The 22,044-nt window shown below is 39.0% G+C and overlaps 1 protein-coding gene across 2 annotated transcripts; it reads right to left on the bottom strand.

Annotated features, from left to right (window-relative positions):
* Positions 1-4,643: 4,643 nt before the first annotated feature.
* desma (desmin a) lies at positions 4,644-20,372 on the bottom strand. 2 transcript variants are annotated; one of them, XM_034186659.1, is made up of 11 exons: positions 19,693-20,372; positions 18,341-18,401; positions 16,996-17,091; positions 12,883-13,044; positions 12,676-12,801; positions 12,447-12,557; positions 11,020-11,129; positions 10,813-10,865; positions 6,728-6,819; positions 6,537-6,575; positions 4,644-5,195 (listed from the first exon to the last, which is right to left on the bottom strand). In XM_034186659.1, the coding sequence occupies exons 1-11, from the start codon at positions 20,274-20,276 to the stop codon at positions 5,154-5,156; spliced, it is 1,476 nt and encodes a 491-aa protein (XP_034042550.1). In that variant the 5' UTR covers positions 20,277-20,372; the 3' UTR covers positions 4,644-5,153. The 2 variants fall into 2 exon arrangements, with proteins under 2 accessions (XP_034042550.1, XP_034042551.1); XM_034186660.1 differs by lacking the exon at positions 6,537-6,575 and having other exon boundaries at positions 19,693-20,276.
* Between the last annotated feature and the right edge of the window lie 1,672 nt (positions 20,373-22,044).

Below are 22,044 nucleotides of genomic sequence, written 5' to 3'. Positions count from 1 at the left end.
CTGCGCGCTATGGCGTCATTTGTTTACGCACAGCGGGCAGGTATAGCCAGGTAGCGCTGACGTAAATCTACGATACCGGCCTAGCAACGCCTCGGTAAAGTGATAATAATGAATCATATTCACGTTTTGTAATACCTGCATTCACATTTTGCGACACCTGCGTTCACGTTTTGCGAGACCTGCGTTCACATTTTGTGATGTCTGCGTTCACATTTTACAATACCTGTGTTCATGTTTTGCAAGACCTGCATTCATATTTTGCGATACCTGCGTTCACACTTTGCGAGACTTGCGTTCATGTTTTGCGATACCTGCGTTCACGCTTTGTGAGACTTGCGTTCATGTTTTGCGATACCTGCATTCACGCTTTGTGAGACTTGCGTTCATGTTCTGCAATACCTGCGTTCACGTTTTGTGAGACTTGCGTTCATGTTTTGCGATACCTGCTTTCACGCTTTGTGAGACTTGCGTTCATGTTTTGCGATACCTGCATTCACGCTTTGTGAGACTTGCGTTCATGTTCTGCAATACCTGCGTTCACGTTTTGTGAGACTTGCGTTCATGTTTTACGATACCTGCATTCACGCGTTGTGAGACTTGCGTTCATGTTTTACAATACCTGCATTCACGCTTTGTGAGACTTGCGTTCATGTTTTACAATACCTGCGTTCACACTTTGTGAGACTTGCGTTCATGTTTTACGATACCTGCGTTCACGCTTTATGAGACTTGCGTTCATGTTTTGCGATACCTGCATTCACGCTTTGCGAGACTTGCATTCATGTTTTGTGATACCTGCGTTCACGCTTTGCGAGACTTGCATTCATGTTTTGCGATACCTGCGTTCACGCTTTGCGAGACTTGCATTCATGTTTTGCGATACCTGCGTTCACGCTTTGCGAGACTTGCATTCATGTTTTGCGATACCTGCGTTCATGCTTTACGAGACTTGCATTCATGTTTTGCGATACCTGCGTTCACACTTTGTGAGACTTGCGCTCATGTTTTGCAATACCTGCGTTCAGGCTTTGCGAGACTTGCGTTCACTTTCTGAGATTTTTTTTTTAGTATTCATGTTTTGCAATTAACTGCTTGCGGCTCATTCATGATTTGGAGCAGATTCACGTTTTGGGGTTAACATAGGGAGTGGATTATAATCAACATTTGGACATAGTGTTCTCCTCAAAGACCACACTGGATTTGGCTGTATCTCTGGGGGGGGACCATTTCACTTTGGACAGTGGCACAAACATGGTGACTGATTTGTGTTGGAGACTGCAGCTGTTTCAGGAGACAGTCATGAAAAATATGGTCAGTGAGGCATATCTGCAAAATTTACAATTCAAATGATTAGCAATAATAATGAGTTTGAACATAAACTGGCCAGAAAGAACCACATCACTATTTCATTACATATTCAAAGCTGGCCAGTGGTTTCCTTTTGGTACGTACAGTACAAACTAAATCATTGGCTACTTTGAGTCTCATTTTAAGGGGGATGTTCAGAAGTCACCTGAACAATCTGTCTTTTGATATCTTGGTGCCAGTAAACCAATAATGGCACGCAAACGTTTGGAACTAAATTACCATGATTTTACTTTAATCAATGGACCTCCTCTCATGTTGACCTTTGTGGCGAACATCTTCTACGGGTGGTGTTGGATGGTACCACCACGCAACAAACAGAGTCTGAAACAGCCTCTAAAAGCACTACTGGCAGTCCCAATCTGGTGTAACATCACATACTGCATTTACTGGATCGTGATGATTTCCCTGAGAAACAAGACCGCCAGCGCTGACCTGCATTTTTCATCATGGATGATTCTGATATTCACTGTACACAACAGCATGGCTGCTTATGTTTGGCTGAACTTCTTCTACTACACTCAGATCATTCCTGCACACCATCCTTTGTTCATTTGGGTGAAGAAGAACATCAAGCTGGTCATCTACACGCTTTTGTTTTTCACCGGAATATTTTTTTTGTTTGTTAGTGCGCTAAGGATTGACAACTTTGTCAGATTTGTCCATCTGAACAGAGTTTGCCTCAACACAACACAGACGGGACATTTCAGTGGTGCATCCTGCTTCTTAAGTGATCTGTCCTTCATCTTCTTCAACATGCACATTTTAGTTTGCCTGTGTATAATGGTCTATTGTAGTTTTTGCACAGTGCGCTACCTGTACGGACACGTGAGGCGTATGGTCAAAAGCGGCAAATCCTTCTCCTCCGCACGTCTCCGTAACCAGATGAAGGTGACCATCGCAGGCATTTTTCAAGGGGTGTACTACATCCTGTTTTATACATTGTATCTGTTTGATTCTTTCCTGTATATGTACTCTCCTGACTTCTACTGTGGTCTTACAATTAAATTCACAATCTCCACAATCTCAGTGTCAGGTTTGACCCTCAATCTGGGCATTGGTCAGGTGATATTTAGGCAAAGAATCATCAGTGTTTGGAAGGATCTCAAAGCCATGTGGACCAGGTGATAACACTGTGATTGTACAATGAGTTATATGTGTATTTGTAATCATGCCTGTACTGTTTCAGGTGTACTTTGAGGAAATATTCTGATTTGATTGTACATGAAAGTTTCTTAATTCTGAGAAGACAGAATTGGTGGTAATGAGTCCTGTGAGGCACGGAAGCCAATTTGAACAGTTAATTTAAACTTTGGATACATGGGTCATTGAACACAACCATTTAGGTATGGTTTTTGATCCATACTGTCCTTTGATTGGCACATTAGAGAGACTACAAAGATTGCCTTTTATCATTTACATAATATCACAAGAATTCCACCAATTCTGTCTGTGATGAATGCAGAATCATTGATTACACCTTTGTTTGATCATTGCAATGTTCTGTTTTCTGGCTTGACACAAACCAGCATTAGGGAGCTTCAAATGGATCACAATGCTGCAGCAAGAGTTTTAACGCAGAGAAGAAAGTTCGACCATATTATGCCACCACTGGTCTCTCTTCACTGGCTCCCTGTCCATGCAAGGTCTGTCTTAAAGGTACTACTACTGGCTTATTAAAGTCTTCGTGGACTTGAGCCTTCATACACTGCTGATTTACTTACACCCTATATACTGTCCCCTGTTGTGCACCCTCGGGATTAAGAACTGTTGCATGTTCTGAGGGTGAAGAAAAAGTCAGCAGGTCAGACAGCATTTTCTTATTATGTGCCATTTTTGTGGAACAGCTTGTCAGTCGAGATAAGGCAGTCTGACTTTGTGGACTTATTTAAATTAAGTTTAAAGATGCATTTATATTCTTTGTCTTATAACTGACATGGATTCACTTGTGACAAATTGTATGACTTCATGTACAGTACATTTAATAACTTATCATTGTCCCCTGTTGTTATGTATGATTATTGCAGTTGCCAGTAATATTCTTAATTTATCTGACTGACAAAATATTATACTGTTTCATACATATTAATCTGCATTATATATTTCAATTGTTATTGCATTCTATTTCACAGTTTTGTATCATGTTATTGTTTATTGTTTGTTGAAAAAAGTCATATGTAATATGAATATAAATGTTTTAACATATGTTCGTCTGTACTTTTAATCCCAAATAAAGAGTTAAATAAAAGCTATACCTTGACATATATGGTCAATGATTTATTAATAAGAGTGAATTTTATTCATAGATTAGTTTATTAAAAAAAATTAAAGAATAGGGCTGTGAGACGATTAAAATTTTAAGCTACGAATTTACAAGCTTTGTGATTAATGAATCTAAATTCACCACTTTTTTTGAAAAAATAAAACACCCTTCAAAACACAGAGTGAAAAAACTCTGAGGCTCCCAGAAACACAAACACAGTGAGCAACAACTTCACTCATTAAAAACATTTGTCAGAAATACTTTATGATATAAAAATAAACAGTATCCTTTGAACCTTTCAGGATGTCCCACTCTGAGTATCACACGAGGTGGCAGGTTTCTTTACTTGTACCTTCCTAAATGAACTCATTCAGGTTTTAATTGTCTTTTATATGTTGAGTGAGCCACAGATAGTCACAGCAAACAATTCTACATTGCCACACCATTATCACAAATCTGGGATGGCGATGTTGACACAAAGAATACAAATATTAGCACATTATTTTATGATGATCTTGTAATTTAATACTATTTAACTAAGTTTAGTTACTCATAATAAATTTGAATTGGTGAATATTTTATTTTTGAGGTATTCGGTTTCTTTAAAGAGTATGAACTGAACTAACTTAGTAGGTTTTTACAGTGTTGTGGTGGTTTGTGACAGCACAGTTAAAACATGATCATATATTGCTCTATGGCTTATGAAATTTTAATAAACTAATCATGTAACACCTTTCATAGAAGAACAGGAATTATTTAAAAGAATTACAACAACAGTTAGTTAAAATGAGGTTTTATTGATGTACTTTCAAGGAACATAGTACACTTCAGTGTTCTGCCATGTACTCATACACCAAACCATCATTAAAAATGCATTAAATAGTCAATAAATGTGAAGATTTCACACAGCTAAGGTCAAGAAAAAACAATGTCAGACTTCAAAACGGTGGTCATTAGCCACAAGAGGCTGCCTGACAGTTTTTTATTCTATCATAAATTTTAACTTTTTTTTACTTTTAATTTTAACACTCCCCTCCATTTCCTTTTTGGTTGTGGTGGTCCTCTTCTCTGTGTATTATGGTATTGTCCCATGAGCTGACTTACTGCTGTGATTCATGTCTCCTTTGTCAGGTGAGAATCATTTCACCGCTTTAAACTGTTTGCATTAGTACATACTTCACAACTTTTCCAGTACCTTCTTCTGTGCATTAACACTGTCATCAACATGTCTGTAGTCACATTAAGCTGGCCGAGCATACGAGGAGACAATTTCACAAATTTAGCAGATGTTACAAGAGATGTTTACGAGACAGATTTCAGGCATGAGTAAAAAAACAGGTGCGACTGCACTGATCGCAATGGCAGCCGCATCGAAGGCTACTAGTATTTTCATCACATATCTTCTTCAGACATTTTGTTTGAGTTGCAATAGAAATAAAGTTATAAATCAGTACAGATCACTTTTTTAGTCAAGCTTCTGCTGCATATATTTAATTAATAGCTAGTGTTTTCTTAAGTTGTTCTTTTACATGATGTCTTGTTGGTGTTGTGTGGACTCGCTGACCACCTGAAGGAGAGAAAAGATGAAAAATGTTAAAATTAACATTCTTTTTTTTATTAAAATAACCTAAATATATGAAGGAATTGTGTATTTTGGTGACAAAAGCGTAAAACTGTCAGCATCGTTTCTATATATAATGCAAATTAATTTTGGATTTGGAAGCACAATTTGAGGTCACCTTAAAGTTACTCAACTTTGATGTCATGATAATTTCATTTTACCATCTCTATGAATATTAAAAAAAAAAAAACCTTGGCCCTTGACTAACGCTCTCAGATAAAATTATCACATGTGGCACTATCCATGTCAGTGACCCTTTTTGCATTATGAAATATCTGTTTTAGCACCTTTGTGAGGAATATCTTAAATATTTTTATACAATTACTAATAGTTACTCCTATGTTATTTTGCCGCAAAACCTTGAATGAAGCACTTGGGTTAAATTACCAGGTATAACAGCAGTTGAATTTTAAAGTTAAAACGCTGTGCACTTCAGGGCTGCTTTTGAACATCTGCACTGTCCTTTCTACAGCCACAGTAAGTTCATAAAACCTACTTTGAGCTACAAAAGGAATAAATGAATGTGAGTGTACTGAGCACTCAGTTAGGAAGCATGTTTCATACTTGTGAAACACCTTTAGCGAAAGTGAATGAACTAAAGGTCACAAATTTGATTCTATTCTAAATAGGTCAAATTTATACTATGAGAAACACTTTGATCAGGTTTGTAAAAGCAATAATTGGAGGTATTCACTATAGGCAAAATAAAAAAAATTAAAATTGACATTGGGATCATTGACCTTTCAAGGTCATCAAAGGTCAAATAAATATTATTTAGGCAGATATTAAGAAATATTATGGTATTTGCTGCAATCTAGAGAGTTTCATGCTTTTAGTCAAAAAAAGCACAATTCTTCTGCTTATCTGCTCCAATAAGTATGTGTGTGAATGAGAGAAAGAGCAGACAGTTTTAAAAACTTGAAAAAAATAATTATGTTAAAATGCATGTGAGGCTGCTTTGGAGGAGTGACGCACTGTGCACAGTAGCCAGTCATATAGTAAGTCAAAGTGGAGTGATGCAGCTCAGTGATAAGTGTCTATTGTGGGTTTATGCAGACTGCACGTTTTCATCAGTCAGTTAAAAAGTCAGACACTGCTGTATCTTAAATGCCAAAAAAGAGGAAGTAGTATACAGTTGTTAATTCAGAAAGTATTCTTACGAAAGGAGAGGCAGACAGTCTGCCTCCTTTAGACTCCACTGTATCTGAATGTGGAGAATAAATACAACCACATGCATCAACCCGTTGTGATTGACAGAGGATGAAGGAGCAGATGGACCAGACTTACACACTGAGCACTAGCACCCTGGCTCATAGAATACTTTATCTGGATAAGAATATAGCAAAGCAAAGTAACTCAGAGGGAAAGATGTCATCTAGTTCGAAATATGTGACAAAGTTATATTTTGTGTCATATCTGTGACGTGCTTGCGTCCATGTTGGACTCTGTGTACTATGTGTTCATGTGTGTTCTCAAACCTCTCCATCACGGGTTTCAATGGTCTTGATGAGAACGGTCTTTTTGGAGTGAACCTCCGAGGAGCGCTGGGACGGGGCCTCAGGACTGGTCTCTGCAGGAACACAGTCACGGAGGTCAAACTGAGACAGTTTTCACACCTAATAATGTTTGTTTGCTCCAGACCAGGGACCAAAACATTAAAATGCTTGTTTTTACCTCAGTTGCATTTTCTTTCACAGTGGTTCAAAGTGGGTTAGGAACAACCATATGTGAGCACACTGTACCCTCATTGGTCCAAAGTGCAGTGTTTATGTTACAGGATTTGCTTCGTGAGACCAAGCAGACACAAATATCGCCACTATTGCAACCTCAACAGTTTGCTCCCCCCCCCACACACACACACCTTTTTCTCCTATTATCGTGCCATTAATATAGCAATGATATTTGCGTGTACAAACTTGTGTGTTCGTATGTCAGTCTCTGTGTGCGTAACCAGATGTGTAAAAGAATCTGCAAATGTGTAGTGAGATCTACAAATGTCTACAAAAATGTGAAAATGTGTATTCAGAATCTGTGTGCACAATCAAATCTGTCAGTGTACAAAAAGATCTGTAAATGTGTAATGAGTTGTGTAAAATGAGTCCCAAGAGAGAATCACTTAAAACTCATGCGTGATCATGTTGTGTGTTTTTATATTTTTTTGAACTATATACTGGATGATAATGGCACAGATGAAAACTAACATTATATATAAAAAGTAAAACTACTTTTAGTTATCACATAAATCAGATAAAAATAGAATAAAAAATCCTGACCTAGAATATGGATTCAAATCACCTCCAGAATTCAGTGGAGTCTTCCAGTCCTATTATCTATCTGTGGTGCAAATCTTATAAGGGTGATTCTTTAACTACGGGCACTATTGGCCTTGTAAATGTAATTTCCACCACACCATTGCCTTACAATATAAAGCGCCTTGGGGCAACTGTTTGTTGTGATTTGGTGCTATATACATGTGCTCTGATGTCACTGTTTATCTCCATAGAAACTACCTAAACAATCTTTCATACAAACTGTTTAAAGGGACATTACAGTGTTGTGGTGGAAATTACGGCAATAGTGTGGGACAACTACATTTTGTTTAAAAAAAATCACAACAGTTGTATGACATTGAATACCCCAATTATGTTTTGATTATTTTACTGATATTTTATTCAGAGATATTTTAAAACATTAGAAAAAACGTTTCTTTACCATTTCATTTTTATCATTGAAGATCAAAAGTCTGGGTGTGGGACAAGCACAAAACGGCAATATTTGCATATAATGATGCTGAAAAAAGGTGAAAAAGTCATCATAGACTACTAGAACAAATTTCTTAACACACTTTCATTGTAAAGATAACTATAAAAGTGTGAAATTTTCCCTTTTTCTGTTTTTCATACAATATGATCAAAGCACATAATAAGTGCCCATAGTCTAAGAATCACCCATAAACGCCCACCCCATATATACATACATACATACATATATACACATTACCAACCCCCAGAGCAAGCACACAGGTGACAGTGGTAAGGAAAAACTCCCTCTAATGTATTGAGGAAGAAACCTCAAGCAGACCAGACTCTAAGGGGTGACCCTCTGCTTGGGCCGTGCTACAAACACATTTAACAACACAAACTCAAATCCCGTCATCATAAACATCTAGTGAACAGTGTGATATGTTGCATGTTATTAATTAGATGTTGCACAGTAGTATTGATCATATGTAATGAATAATGGATATTGGACAGAGATAGCTGGGGACAGCAGAGCTCTCAAGTCTCACTCATTTGGAGTGAGACTTGCTTAAAAGCGGTCCTGTCAGGTCTCATGCATTCGGCGTGAGACTCAACATGCTGTCCCGCTCTCATGCTAATGCATGACATTCTGAAATATTTCACCGCTGTGCCCTGGAAGCGGCGGAAAATAACTCCTTGAGCGTATCTCAACTTGATTGCTCTGGGATAGATACAGATGTTGCACAGTAATGTATTTCACAGTAAGTGGGTACAGAAAGTCTGGGGGGTTAGACTCGAGCATCAGTGCACTTCTAAATTCAGGATGGTGATGGCTTTTGGGAAGAAAAACTGTTTTTCAGTCTGTTTGTCATTGTTCTAATGCACCTATACCGCCTCCCAGAGGGCAGCAGGTCAAACAGTTCATGTATACATTTTTGATGTATTTTTTATTGTATTTAGTCCTTGTTAAACACAAACCTTTATTTTATAAATAAAAATACCAACAAAAATAAGAATAAGTAATAATTAGTTAAGATTCCAACTCAGAATCATGCATGAGTTGTAACTGATGACTTGTCTGTATTTTATAAAGCTGATCAGCCACAGCATTAAGTTATGGGAAAGAGTAGTAGAAGCTAGGCTTAGAAAACAGGTGAAGATCTGTGAGCAGCAATATGGTTTCATGCTGAGAAAGAGCACTACAGATGCAATGTTTGCTCTGAGAATACTGTTGGAAAAGTGCAGAGAAGGACAGAAAGAGTTACATTGTGTGTTTGTGGACTTAGAAAAAGCTTATGATAGGGTGCCAAGAGAAGAGTTGTGGCATTGTATGAGGAAGTCTGGAGTGGCAGAGAAGTATGTTAGGGTAGTGCAGGACATGTACAAGAATAGTGTGACAGCGGTGAGATGCGCAGTCGGAATGACAGACTCATTCAAGGTGGAGGTGGGATTACACCAAGGATCAGCTCTGAGTCCTTTCTTGTTTGCAGTGGTGATGGACAGGTTGACAGATGAGATCAGACAGGAGTCCTCATGGACTATGATGTTTGCAGATGACATTGTGATCTGTAGTGAGAGTAGAGAGCAAGTTGAGTCTAGTCTGGAGAAGTGGAGATATGCTTTGGAGAGAAGGGGAATGAAAGTCAGTAGAAGCAAGACTGAGTACATGTGTGTGAATGAGAGGGAGCCCAGTGGAATAGTGCAGTTACAAGGAGTAGAAGTGGTGAAAGTAGATGAGTTTAAATATTTGGGGTCAACTGTTCAAAGTAATGGAGAGTGTGGTCGAGAAGTGAAGAAGAGAGTGCAGGCAGGGTGGAGTGGGTGGAGAAAGGTGGCAGGAGTGATTTGTGACCGAAGAATATCAGCAAGAGTGAAGGGGAAAGTTTACAAAACAGTAGTGAGACCAGCTATGTTGTATGGTTTAGAGACAGTGGCACTAACAAAAAGACAGGAGGCAGAGCTGGAGGTGGCAGAGCTGAAGATGTTGAGATTCTCTTTGGGAGTGACAAGAATGGACAAGATTAGGAATGAACATATCAGAGGGACAGCTCAGGTGGGACGGTTTGGAGACAAAGTCAGAGAGGCGAGATTGAGATGGTTTGGACATGTGCAGAGGAGGGACCCAGGGTATATAGGGAGAAGGATGCTGAGGATGGAGCCACCAGGCAGGAGGAGAAGAGGGAGACCAAAGAGGAGGTTCATGGATGTGCTGAGAGAGGACATGCAGGTGGTTGGTGTGACAGAGGAAGATTCAGAGGACAGGGTGAGATGGAAACGATTGATCTGCTGTGGCGACCCCTAACGGGAACAGCCGAAAGACAAAGAAGAAGAAGAAGATAGATCAATATCTTTGGAACTCCATTATAAATTTAGAAGTATTTAGAAGAGTTTCGATGCTTATTACAGCATCCTTGCTTTATTTTGCAGAGTACCTTAGAAAGTGTATGAATGTGTGTTTGTGTGTGTGTGTGTGTGTGGGGGGGGGGGGGGGGGGGGGGCTCGATTATCTCATTTGTGCATTGGGACTGTTCGTCTGTCAAATAGGCCAACTCATATGAATGAATTATTATTCATATGTATAGGTTTGTGTCGCCTGGGAATCAAAAAGAGCTGAAAGCTTTTAAAAGGCCATATTACTCCCACACAGTGGTCACAATGTATCACTGCAGGTGCACGTCACACACATTCCTCTGAAAATAGATACCACCCTATACAGTCACGAGCTATGATTAGTCTTTTTAATTCTCACAGCAAATCATCTGAAGTATAACGTGGATTTTTATGGGTATTGAAGAGAAATATCTGTGTGCAGTTTCTCCTACCTCTAAATCCAATGGAGGAATAAGCGGTCTGCAGAGGCACAGTGGTGGTGATCCTGCCAAGAGGTGACAGTTCAGCATGAGAAAAGACAATAATCAATGTGACGCGAGTGCTAAAATAGGAGTTACGCAAGGTCAAAGTCTGATAGTCTTATCAAGGACAGCTTTTAACTTTCTGACTTTATGTTTGTGCAACAGCCAACAACACACCTGCTCTCCTCTCCCTCCAGCAGCTTGCGATAGGTGGCAATTTCAATATCCAAGGCCATCTTCACATTAAGGAGGTCCTGGTACTCCCTCAGGTGACGTGCCATATCATCCTTTAAATTGTAACATGCACAGTTTCATTGGTATACTCATAAAAATATTCCATGTGAATGTCTTTTTCTATCTACATAAAATCAGTTTTAACATGTTAATTAAAAAAGGACATACAAAATCCAATTGGTTAGTCATGAGAGCTTAAAAATAAAAATGAAAAAAAACAACTAATATCTAAGCATTTTGTGTTTGTTGTCTAAGTATTTGCTGAGTAAAGCTTTATGTGAATTTTAATCCATAGAATTAGTTATAAAAAGAGCAACTTAAAGGAGTCAAATTATGCACCTACAACTACAATAGGTCACCAGGGTCTTAAAAACAGATATTAAACTTTAAAGACAAAACTACCCCATAGAACCTGGGTTTTGTGTTCTCATGTAACTGTCATTCCAGCAAGGCTCTCACGAGAACTGTGAATTCCGTCGACATAGCAGGGGTTTCACTTCAGAAGGTTCCGGGTTCAAATCCCACCCTTGCCACATTTCTCCATGTAATGTGGAGTTGCGTCAGGAAGGGCATCTGGCTTAAAACATGTGCCAATTCAACATGCAGATCCACCTTGGATTTGTGGTGGCGACCCCGAGTGCAAACAAGGGAGCAGCCGAAGGGACTTACAGTGACAGAATGGTAATTCCTGGTAAATATTGGCATTTCATTTGTTTTTTAAATCTAATATTACAGTAACATCTTCTTTTATATCGTTTAACAAGCCCTCTGTCTCTCACTCCATCAACACATGCCGCTTCATCTATTTTAACATCACATAATGCTTTCTGCACATTATGTGACCTTGCAATTGCAGAAAAAAGTGTTTCTATTGCTATTTTTCCAAATAAGGCTTTTTCCAAATCACTCCCAAAGCCACCACATGCAAACTTAAAGACTTTTTTTGTAATATTTAAGAGATTTTTTCAAAATGCACATATTTCCATTAAGCTTATTTTCATTTCATTCCTTCAGTTTGTGCAATTTGGAGGATAAGAGAAATCTGCCTTAAGTCACAATTCTGAAATAGGGGGATTCAGGCTTAAACATTTCTGACTGTGTAGTTGAACAGATTGTCTGTGATCTATTTCTATGACATGCACTACAACAGAATCGTGGGCCTTTGGGATTTTTTTAAACACAAAACTATAAGGTGCATCACAATGAATTTTGCACAATTAGACTCCTTTAAAAGTCGTGAAAATATAAGCATCATTCAGAGATCATCCTCAGACTGAACAAAAACCTAAATCCTGCATCAGGTTGCTTACTTTCTATAGAGTAGAATCAGTCTGAATGAAATCAGCTGAATAATCACCAAACCAAATCACCTTCATCTTAGCAATGTCTTCCTCCAGGCGAGCGATGGTATCCTGGTAACCAGAAGCCTCACGGGACATGCGATCCTCCATATCTCTCATCTGGCGCAGCAGAGATTCATTCTATGGGAGCACAGAGAGATCAATGTCAGAGTGAAACCATTTAGTATTGAGTCTAAACGGGAGTGGAAAAAGAAATAAAGTAGATAGAATGAGGCAGTAAAGTGAGACAAATACTCACGGTTCCTTTGAGTGAATCAATCTCACAGGTGTAGGACTGGATCTGGTGTCTGAACTCCATGGACTCCTGTTTGGCCTGTCGCATAGCATCATTGTTCTTGCTGACAGCCTGGTTGAGATCAGACACCTGAGGACAGAGAAAGGACGGGGTTTTAGCAAAGACACATTATAGGAGTGTGTGATTGAACGTGTGCGTTCACGTTTCTACCTTAGACTTGTACCAGTCTTCAGCATCTGCGATGTTCTTAGCTGCAATGGACTCGTACTGCATGCGGATGTCCCTCAGAGCAGCTGTCAGGTCTGGCTTCGACATGTCCATCTGGATTTGCACCTGAGTGTCCTGAATCTGGCTCTGCAGTTCACGGATTTCCTACAGGGAAAGAAAAAAGGCTACGTTTTCCACTGAGTCAGAATACAGCAAGGAGCAAAATTCTCATTTTAACATTATCGAAAGAAAAATACCAAAAAAAACTAAAAATAAAAATGGAATCACTCAGTGGTGCAACCTTTCAACAACTTGACTTTCCAACTATAGATCAGTGAAGATTAGAAAGTTAGAAAGGACAAAAATGAAGTACCATGCAATATTGCAATAGCTTTTAAAAATGTATTTGATTTTTGTTACCTTTTTGCCTGTTGATGCCGCAATTGAGAATCACTTCACACTGATGTTCGCGATAGCAGCCCATTCTCATGTTTTTTTCATGCTCCGTGACAAAAAGCGCCCCATTTTTATGACACAGGTTTTTTAATTTTGCTATTTATAATCCTCCCCCTTCTCCTAACTTTAACCAGAACCATAAGGTAAGTGTCTACCCTCCCCTAACTCCCCAGACTCCCCAGATTTTGTGCCCCATCACGAAAACCGTCCCATTTCCTTGCTCGTGTTACAAACCCATAGAGTAATGTACTTTTCGTAATGCCGCCACAAACTGCCATGAGACTGGGTTGTGTGATACACACTCTATAGACTATAAGCATATCTATATAAGCATGCCTTATGATGCACCAATAAATATCAACTTCAAGATAATTTCCAACTGTATGACAAACAAGAAAGATTTAATGGTATCCAGAATTAACTGTGCCAAACTCTCAAATGTAATTTTCCAAATATAACAATTAAAAAGTTCAATGTGGATAGAGATATAACCATCATGCTTCTTCTACCTGAGCATGTGACCACATTGTAGCTTTCTTTTAAATTTTGGGCCAGTCAGAAAAAAATCCTAGCAACAATTTTACGCTTGTAAGCATCAAATGAAATCACAACGCGGCCATTTAACTATGTTTGATATGCAATAAGATAATGCAGTGTGCATCAAAGTTTAAAAGCTTTTTTTTTTTAACATTTCAGTACTTACATGATGTATACAATCAGTCATAAAATGCCAGATCTGCCCCGTCATCAATACTTGGTTCAAGACATGAGTTATCTTTGATGTTTCAAATGGCCTGGAAATGGAGAAGCTGGCCAGTGTCTCCTGATAATTTGAGTCTGAGGCTACACTTACAATATCCTCATCATAAGCAATTACTGCAGGTCTTTTCAGATCAGATCCGAGCATGTTGTCATTTGGGTGATGCTGCTGCATCCCGATCGGGATGACTTGTTCATTCTGCTTGGTTCAAGAAGCAATCAGAAATATCTAAAGCACAGGTTTTGTTGATGGAAGAAATTATAGAAAAATAAAGGTAGAATATAGAAACTCCACACAGAAAAGAAGTATGCTTTGGTAGAACCAAATATACAATCTTATTGTTGTGAGTGAAGAACATGAACACCATGCTGCCCGTGAAGTGACTAATCATTAAGCTAATGCACTGAATATGTTGCTAACTGAAACATAAAGCTAACTAAACACAAAGCAAATGCAAAGTTAAACTGAAAATAAAGCTGACTGTAAATTAATTGCTTATGAAGTGAATACAAAGTAAAGCTCACTGAACATAAAGTAAACAATAACGCGAACATCAAGCACAGAGAATACAAAGTTGACAGAACATAAACTAATAAAGCTAGAGTGAACAATTTAAAAAGCTAATGTACACTAATAATGCCAAGAGAATATAGTTTACTGACTATAAAGCTAACAGTTTATGGCTACAGACTGAATATAAAAAGTGAACACAAAGCTAAGACAATGCGAGCTAATAAAGCTAACAGATAACTTACTGAAAAGCTAATTGAATCCTTTTGAAAAATGAATGTCTGAAACTAAAGCTAAATTGGACATAAAAAAAAAACAAAATCTAAGAGAATATAAAACAACTTTTAAAAGTAAAAAAAAGACCAGATAAATAAATCAAAATCTATAAACCATTTCAAGAAGCTAACATCTATAAAGCTAACTGAAAGGCCAACAATTAGCAGATGTTTTTTAATTGACTGACTCAAAAGCTCATATAATTTAAAGCTATAAACTAACTAAAATAAAACTAGCTGATATGAAGGTAACTAAAACACCCATTAAATCTGAAAAAAAAAAACTATTTGAAACTAAAACTAACGGAATCTTAACCTAACTGAAGCTAATTATGGCATGTTATCCAACAGCATTGAAGTAACTGTCGTATGCAAATGTAGAGTGACTGTAAAATAAAATGTTTTTCATAAAAATCTGAATCAGAGAAGCTGAAAAGGACTTATGTGAAATTACACGCTTCAAACTGTTAAGCTTCAGTTCCGCTCAGCTGTCTCCTGGTCTAACTCAACGGTATAAATAGGTTTACATCTGCTCACATACATGCACTCACTCTCATGCACAAGCATTCAGATGGTGCAGCTGACACGCTCTGTTGAACCAATCAGCAGCTCAGCATTTCTCAGAGGTCAAAGTTGAGGCAGGCGGGTAGACAAAATGACACGACCCCACCTCAGCTGTAGTGCCATGAATGTGATCATGCAGCTGAGAAGGTGCTTATGGCTCTAAATGAATGACTGCAACTGTTTCTTGGTCATATACAGATAATTAATTTAGAATTTGTTGTATAATTGTGTAGTTTAGAGAGCATGAGTATGCGCACAGTAGATCTTATTTGAACAGCTGCACACTTACAAAGGCTCAAATGAACCTTCACACAGCTGCTACATAACACACATCAGTCTACCAGGGGCGGCTTGTTCATTAGGGCAATTTGGGCGATGCACTGCCAAAGGGAAAAGGAGGAGTTTTTCTTTTTTTTTTATTCCTGTTTGAGTCTACTCCTGTTACAGTAGTTATGAGTGTTCCAGACCGTGTGATCTCCTCTGAATCTCACTATCCAATCAGGTCCCGCCCATTCTGTAGTGATTTCAGTCAGGTTGAAAATCGCTTCACCACATCTCTTCCAGTCTCTTGTGTAAAATCAGTATATTTCACAAAATGGAGCTTTCAATGCAATCTTTTTTGTTTTGTGATACCCAGATGTAAAAGTTGACCCCTGGGCAGTTTTTGACTATCCAGAGCTCGGAAGTCTGTTTTGTTGCTTTGGGACATTTCTGCTACTGAAATTACAGATAATGCTTAAAATTGCTAAATCTTTCAAAAGAATTAGATTGTACACATGCCTGGGTACAACTGTTGGGGATCTGACTGCAAATAAAAAAATACGATTGACAAGAAAACAGGCCTCCTGAAGCACGGATGGCTTCACGGTGTTACATTTCACCCATTTCCACACAAAACTTGTCAGCCTAGATTAAAATATCAATGGGTGAAGATGTGCCGTAGGGCCAACAAAAACTAGCCAAATTACGTATGAAAGACTCGCATTGTGGATAACAGTTCTACGTTGTTGGTATTCCCGTTCGTGATCATCGTCTTCTCTCATCAAGCAGGCTAGTCTTGTCCACTCTGCCTATTCCAACAGTTCCTGCTTTCTGTAACTCGTGGTTGAAACATTTCTATCTTTTAAATACTTTTAATTTTCCATTTCTCAACCATGGCGTTACTTCGACTATCTAAACATAGATTCCAAATGGTAGATGCCAATTGGTGGATTCCAAATGGTTTGTTGAGCTTGGCCAGGCTTGTTGCTAGGTTGGTGGTGCATGCGCACAAGCGACTTACTGCAGCACCCCCTAGTATCTTTGAATGCAGCCATTGATATGATTGTCTTGCTTAATGTATTTACCGAATGGGTCAGCTTAATCAATATCAGAAAAAATTGCCCCTCCTGAGAAATTTTTCAGGAGCCGCCACTGCAATCTACTGTGCATATGACTTGTGGAGAGCTGCAGAGATGCGTGAATTCTTTAGTGTGAGTGAATGCCATATCTTAAGTTGTACCGCTCACACGATCAGAAAGGCTGAAAACACATAAAGACAAATGAACAAACCTCTTCATGGATCTTCTTGAGGAAGGCGATCTCCTCTTGCAGACTCTCAATGCGTCTCTCCAGATCCAGCCTGGCTAGTGTGGCACTGTCAACATCCTGCATGCAAACAAACAACAACAAACAAAGAAAGCTGAGTGATGACCAAATGAAAGTTAAAAATTAAATATGCGTTAACAAAATTGATCTGGAGACCGATAAATCATCACAGACCCAGCGTGCCCTATCTGATATCATGTTGACCTCAAGCTTAGAAGGGTGACTCCTTATGTGCTGATTTTCATTTCAATTTAATCGGACATCTTAAATGGGTATATCTCGAACAACTTTGAATTTGAGCATGACCGAGTTTCACCAAGATCTTTCAAGGACCACCAACTTTGCTAAACAGGATATTGAACAATGAACATTATTATCCCCTGGGGGGAGGGTCCACTAGTCCTAGGGTTCACTGGTCATAGGGTCGACTGGTCCCAGGGTGCACTGGTCCTAGCCATATTATTTGATGGTGTATAATACAACCCCAAACTGATTTTAAGTTCGCTAATAAATGTAATACTTTCAAATAGCTAACAAGCCAGATCCAGATTTGTTCAATTTACAAAAATAAAACATATGATTCTGTTGATATACACCATTAATCACGTTTATCCGTAGTGTGGTCTATAAATCTGTCAAATTGAAAATCAACAAATAATGGTAATTCACCATACTTAAATGGGTTTTTTTAATTGTCACACTTTTGTAACATTACATGACCTACTTTAGTGCAACATATAGCCTAGCATAAATGCAAAAACAACTTCAACATGCTCAACTTAATGCTAAATGGACTGCATTTTATATAGCGCTTTTCCATCTGCATCAGACGCTCAAAGCGCTTTTACAAATAATGCCTCACATTGACCCCGATGTGAGGGTGCTGCCATACAAGGCGTCCACTACACAGCAGGAGCAACAGGGGATTAAAGATCTTGCCCAAGGGCCCTTAATGATTTACCAGTCAGGCTGGGATTTGAACTGAGGATCTTCTGCCCAATGCCTTAACTATGGGACCATCACTTTATTAATACTGTGGCAAGTACAGAAAAAACAAGTCATATTTTATTGAAATGACATTATAACGCATCTGTTTAATTCCAGAATTACACTTAACTCTTGAAACAGTTGTTGTTACAGTTTGCCCAAATGAAAAAAGACTTTCACAAAACCCAAGAGCAAGAGGAGCAAAATATTAAATGTTTTTCATGCTTTTTTTAATGTCTTGACTAATTAAATCGCAAGATGACTCTCAGCTTTAAGGGAAAATGACTCGGATGGTGATATAATTAAACAGAAATAGACGTACGGCTCTGAAGGCAGACAGGTTGTTCTCAGCTTCTTCCTTCTGGTGAATCTCCTCCTGCAGTCTGAAATAAAGAAACAGCAGACTGTTATTGAAAGGAGAGACCACAAAGTTGTACCCCGTGATGCTCAACCCCAGAGCCGCCTGTAATCATTGTGGCTTTTTGTGTGTATGCCCATTTTTTTAAAGTATTTTTGTGTTACTCCGCTGCAGTTGTTTGCCGTTTTGTATGTCCTGACTTATGTTTCAATGTTTGGATTTCTTGCTGTGGTTTTACACATTTGTAATTCATTTTGATACTTCCTGTCGAGACAACAAAACTAGACTTCACTAAGCTGATATATTAACGTGGTTACATTAATATACAGTCTATGTTTAAAACAAACAGAACATACAAGCAAGCTGTTCAATGTGTTCTTTTTTTATCCTTCAGTTCCTCATTTTCTCATTTCATTCTCTTTGAATGTGACCCAGTATTTCCCAATCCTGGTTCTCTATAACCCAAAGTACTGCATGTGTTCTGTTTGGCCCTGATGGACTCAGACCGGATCAGCTCAGTCAGGTTTGTTCAGCCAATCAACAACTGGCAACAATGGAACAGACCTGATTTGAATTTCATGTGCATTCGGAGCAGGAAGGAATGGAAAATTGCGAGGACAAGGACTGTGATTTGTTAGTTATTGTTACTGCACTCAAAAAACTGACTCACTGGACTGGATTTCCATCTAATAAATATATGCAGTCCCAACTAAATTAAATTAAATTATCTTGCATGGATGTGCTTCTTTTTTTTTTTGGTTGGAACTAAATATATTTATTTGATGGAAATTCTGCACATAACTGAATAGAGTTCATCCAATGAGTCTTTTTTTTTTTTTTAAGTGTGCCTGTATATATTTTTAAAGTGTGCTTTAAAAAACCTGGATGAAGGCTGTTCTATTTTGGGCAGGATTTCCATTTAGCCTCAGCTCAACCAAAGTACACCCACAAAAATGTAACCAAATTTATTTGAATTATATTTTGAAAATTGAATTTTTGCAGCTTTTTCAAATGCAAAATTTTAAAAGCTGATTTTAGTGTATTTTGGCAACACATTCGAATAAGATTGTATTTAGTTCGTAAAAGTTAAATAAAAGTATATATATATATATATATATATATATATATATATATATATATATATATATATATATATATATATATATAAATTTGAATTGAATTCATCCAATGTGTCTTTTTTTTTTTTGTTACTAAAAACAAATGTCTTTCACTTTACGTCATACTCATTCTTAACTAGGAAATCTGCAGCTCATTCTGTCCATCTATCCACTGAAGTCTGTTCCCACTAAACATACCTCAGCTTCAGTTTCTGCAGGTCATCAGCCAGGTTGTCCCTTTCCACCTCCACTCTGGCACGTTGGTTAGTAATGGCCTCCACTTGTTTCCTCAGATCCCTCATTTCTTCCTCATACATTTCAGCCACACGTCCGGGCCCCTGGCGGCCCCTCAGCTTCTCAATCTCCACAGTGAGAGCTGCATTTTGCTGCTCCAGGAAACGTACCTTCTCAATGTAGCTGGCAAAGCGGTCATTGAGATGTTGAAGTTCAGCTTTTTCATTGGTCCTTGTATTGAGGAAGTCCTGATTCATGGCATCTGCGAGGTTGAAGTCGAGTTTCTCGCCACTGTAAGTGCGCACGGCTGTGGACGAGCCAAAACCAGCTCCTCCGGCACCACCAGATGAAACCCGGTAGGCGGAATAGGAGGGAAGACTGGTACTCTTGATCTCATACACTCGGCTAGACATGTGGCTTGAGGCAGAGCTGCGGCCTCCTCCTCCAGAAGAGAAAAAGGACGACAATGGGGTCGAACCAATGCCAGAACCAAAGGTACGACGGTATGAGGAGGCGGTCTGAGCTGAGGAAGAGTAGCCCTTGCTCATGGCTGGTTGACGGCTTGGTTGGATTGTGGGTTTGATGGAGCTGCTGGAGGTGCTGAGACCCGATTGTCCCACCAGGCAAATGGGAGAGATACTTACTGAGAAAATGTCAGGCAGGGATGTGGCTATTTGTAGCTTTACCCCACCCACTCCTTCCCCAACCCTTCCTCCATTCACCCCCTCTGTACTCCCACTCAACCCCTGCTCTGCCCCTCCCCTTGACCTCAAATCTGTTGTCCTCTATCTGCTGTTAGGCACCAAGCTCAAATCAAAGCCTCAAAGTGAAGAAAGCAGAGGAATTATTTCAGAGTTTTGCCACATTTCTTCACAAAAACTCAAATAGAAAATTGTTATTAATCCTCTTGGATAATGTTGTCATTATTCCTCCTAGAGCAGGTAATTCAGGTGGGATAAGGAATTGGGCTTCTAATATGTAGACCTGGGTTTGATTCTTGTTCACACTACCTGTCTGTGTCCTTGGACAAAACACGCCATCTGCATTGTCCCAATCACACTAAGTTTGAAATGAGTACCGGGCATGGCTGGGGAAGTAACCTGCATCTGACTGACGTCCCTTCCAGGGGAACTTGTAGACGGGGTGCCGTCAGGAATTTTAGGCCCAGTGAAAAGAAATCTACTGGGCCACCCCTCATATTATTATGCCGGTGTCACAGACCGAATGGTCCCCCCCTAAAAATCGGTCTGCCCTGCCTTCACTGTGCATGCGTCATTTCGGACCACAGCAACACGTCTGAGACTGACTCTCTACACCCAAAACGATCAAATGGATTAATGGGATTATTAACCATCAGATGACAAGGTAAAACCTTTTAAATCATTCTAAAGTCAGTTTTAAGAAGAAACGAGGTGATAACTGGCGAGTCATTACTGGCGCTCTGAAATGACGGAGGCGCCGCAGCAGCTGCTGTCGCGCTCTGATCGGTCCCCAATCTTTTATTATGAAATAATGCAGAATTTATGTGGAAATGATTGTTGTACAAAAGGTTCAGATATCTGTCACTGAGACAGATGATGACTGGAGTGCAGTTTGAAGCAGAAATTAGGTGATAATCAGCCAATCGCTGGTGATGCTCAGAAATGACGCATGCGCAGTAAAGGCAGGGTGGAACGATTTTTAGGGGGGACCGTTCGATCTGCGACACCAGTATTATAATTGTATTTGGGTCCTCTCTGAGCCCCTAGAATCCATCTCCTTATTCTCCCTTTTCAGCACCCCTGCTTGCAGACTCCCATTCGCTTTACGCTGTGCAATCCAAGGATAAACACTGATTTCAACGGGCTTCAGGGCCTATATATGGTTTACCACTTCTTTCGTGAGAATAAACTCCAACAGATAAGTTTGCTGCCAAGTTTGCGGATGAAAAATGCACTTAGTGTTGAAATGCACTTAGTATTAAAAAGCACTTACAAACAAAACCCCTCAGTTGTTCTCATGTTAATAAACGCATTGTCTTGAATCCATCAAAGGATTTTGTAGTTAAAGTTGCACTTGATAATAATAAAATTTAACATGCATGTCATTACATGCTCCCATGTATGTACATCACAACTGTGAAGAAGATAGGACCTGTAATATCTCCATGAGATTTTGCTTTTTTTTTCCTGGTAAATTTGATTGATGATGATGATGTGGTTAATCTGATGCATCCATATTTTATTTTCAAGGGCCAGGATTTTTAAAACATGTTGTCAGATATAAAATGTCGAAGTCAGTTAATTGAGATATTTGAGGCAGAAAGGAAACATGACT

Source organism: Thalassophryne amazonica, chromosome 14, assembly GCF_902500255.1.
Source record: "Thalassophryne amazonica chromosome 14, fThaAma1.1, whole genome shotgun sequence".
Lineage (NCBI taxonomy): Eukaryota > Metazoa > Chordata > Actinopteri > Batrachoidiformes > Batrachoididae > Thalassophryne > Thalassophryne amazonica.
Note: the sequence above shows the minus strand (reverse complement) of the source record. Positions and strands in the feature narration are given on the sequence as shown.

Excerpts from the sequence above, each read along its gene's own strand:
- desma (XM_034186659.1), bottom strand. The coding sequence starts at position 20,276 with ATGAGCAAGGGCTACTCTTCCTCAGCTCAGACCGCCTCCTCATACCGT. Across the intron at positions 10,866-11,019 it reads CTGGAGGGAGAGGAGAGCAG|GATCACCACCACTGTGCCTC; the intron begins GTGTGTTGTTGG and ends ACCTCTTGGCAG. Across the intron at positions 6,576-6,727 it reads TTGAAACCCGTGATGGAGAG|ATAAAGTATTCTATGAGCCA; the intron begins GTTTGAGAACAC and ends ATTCTTATCCAG.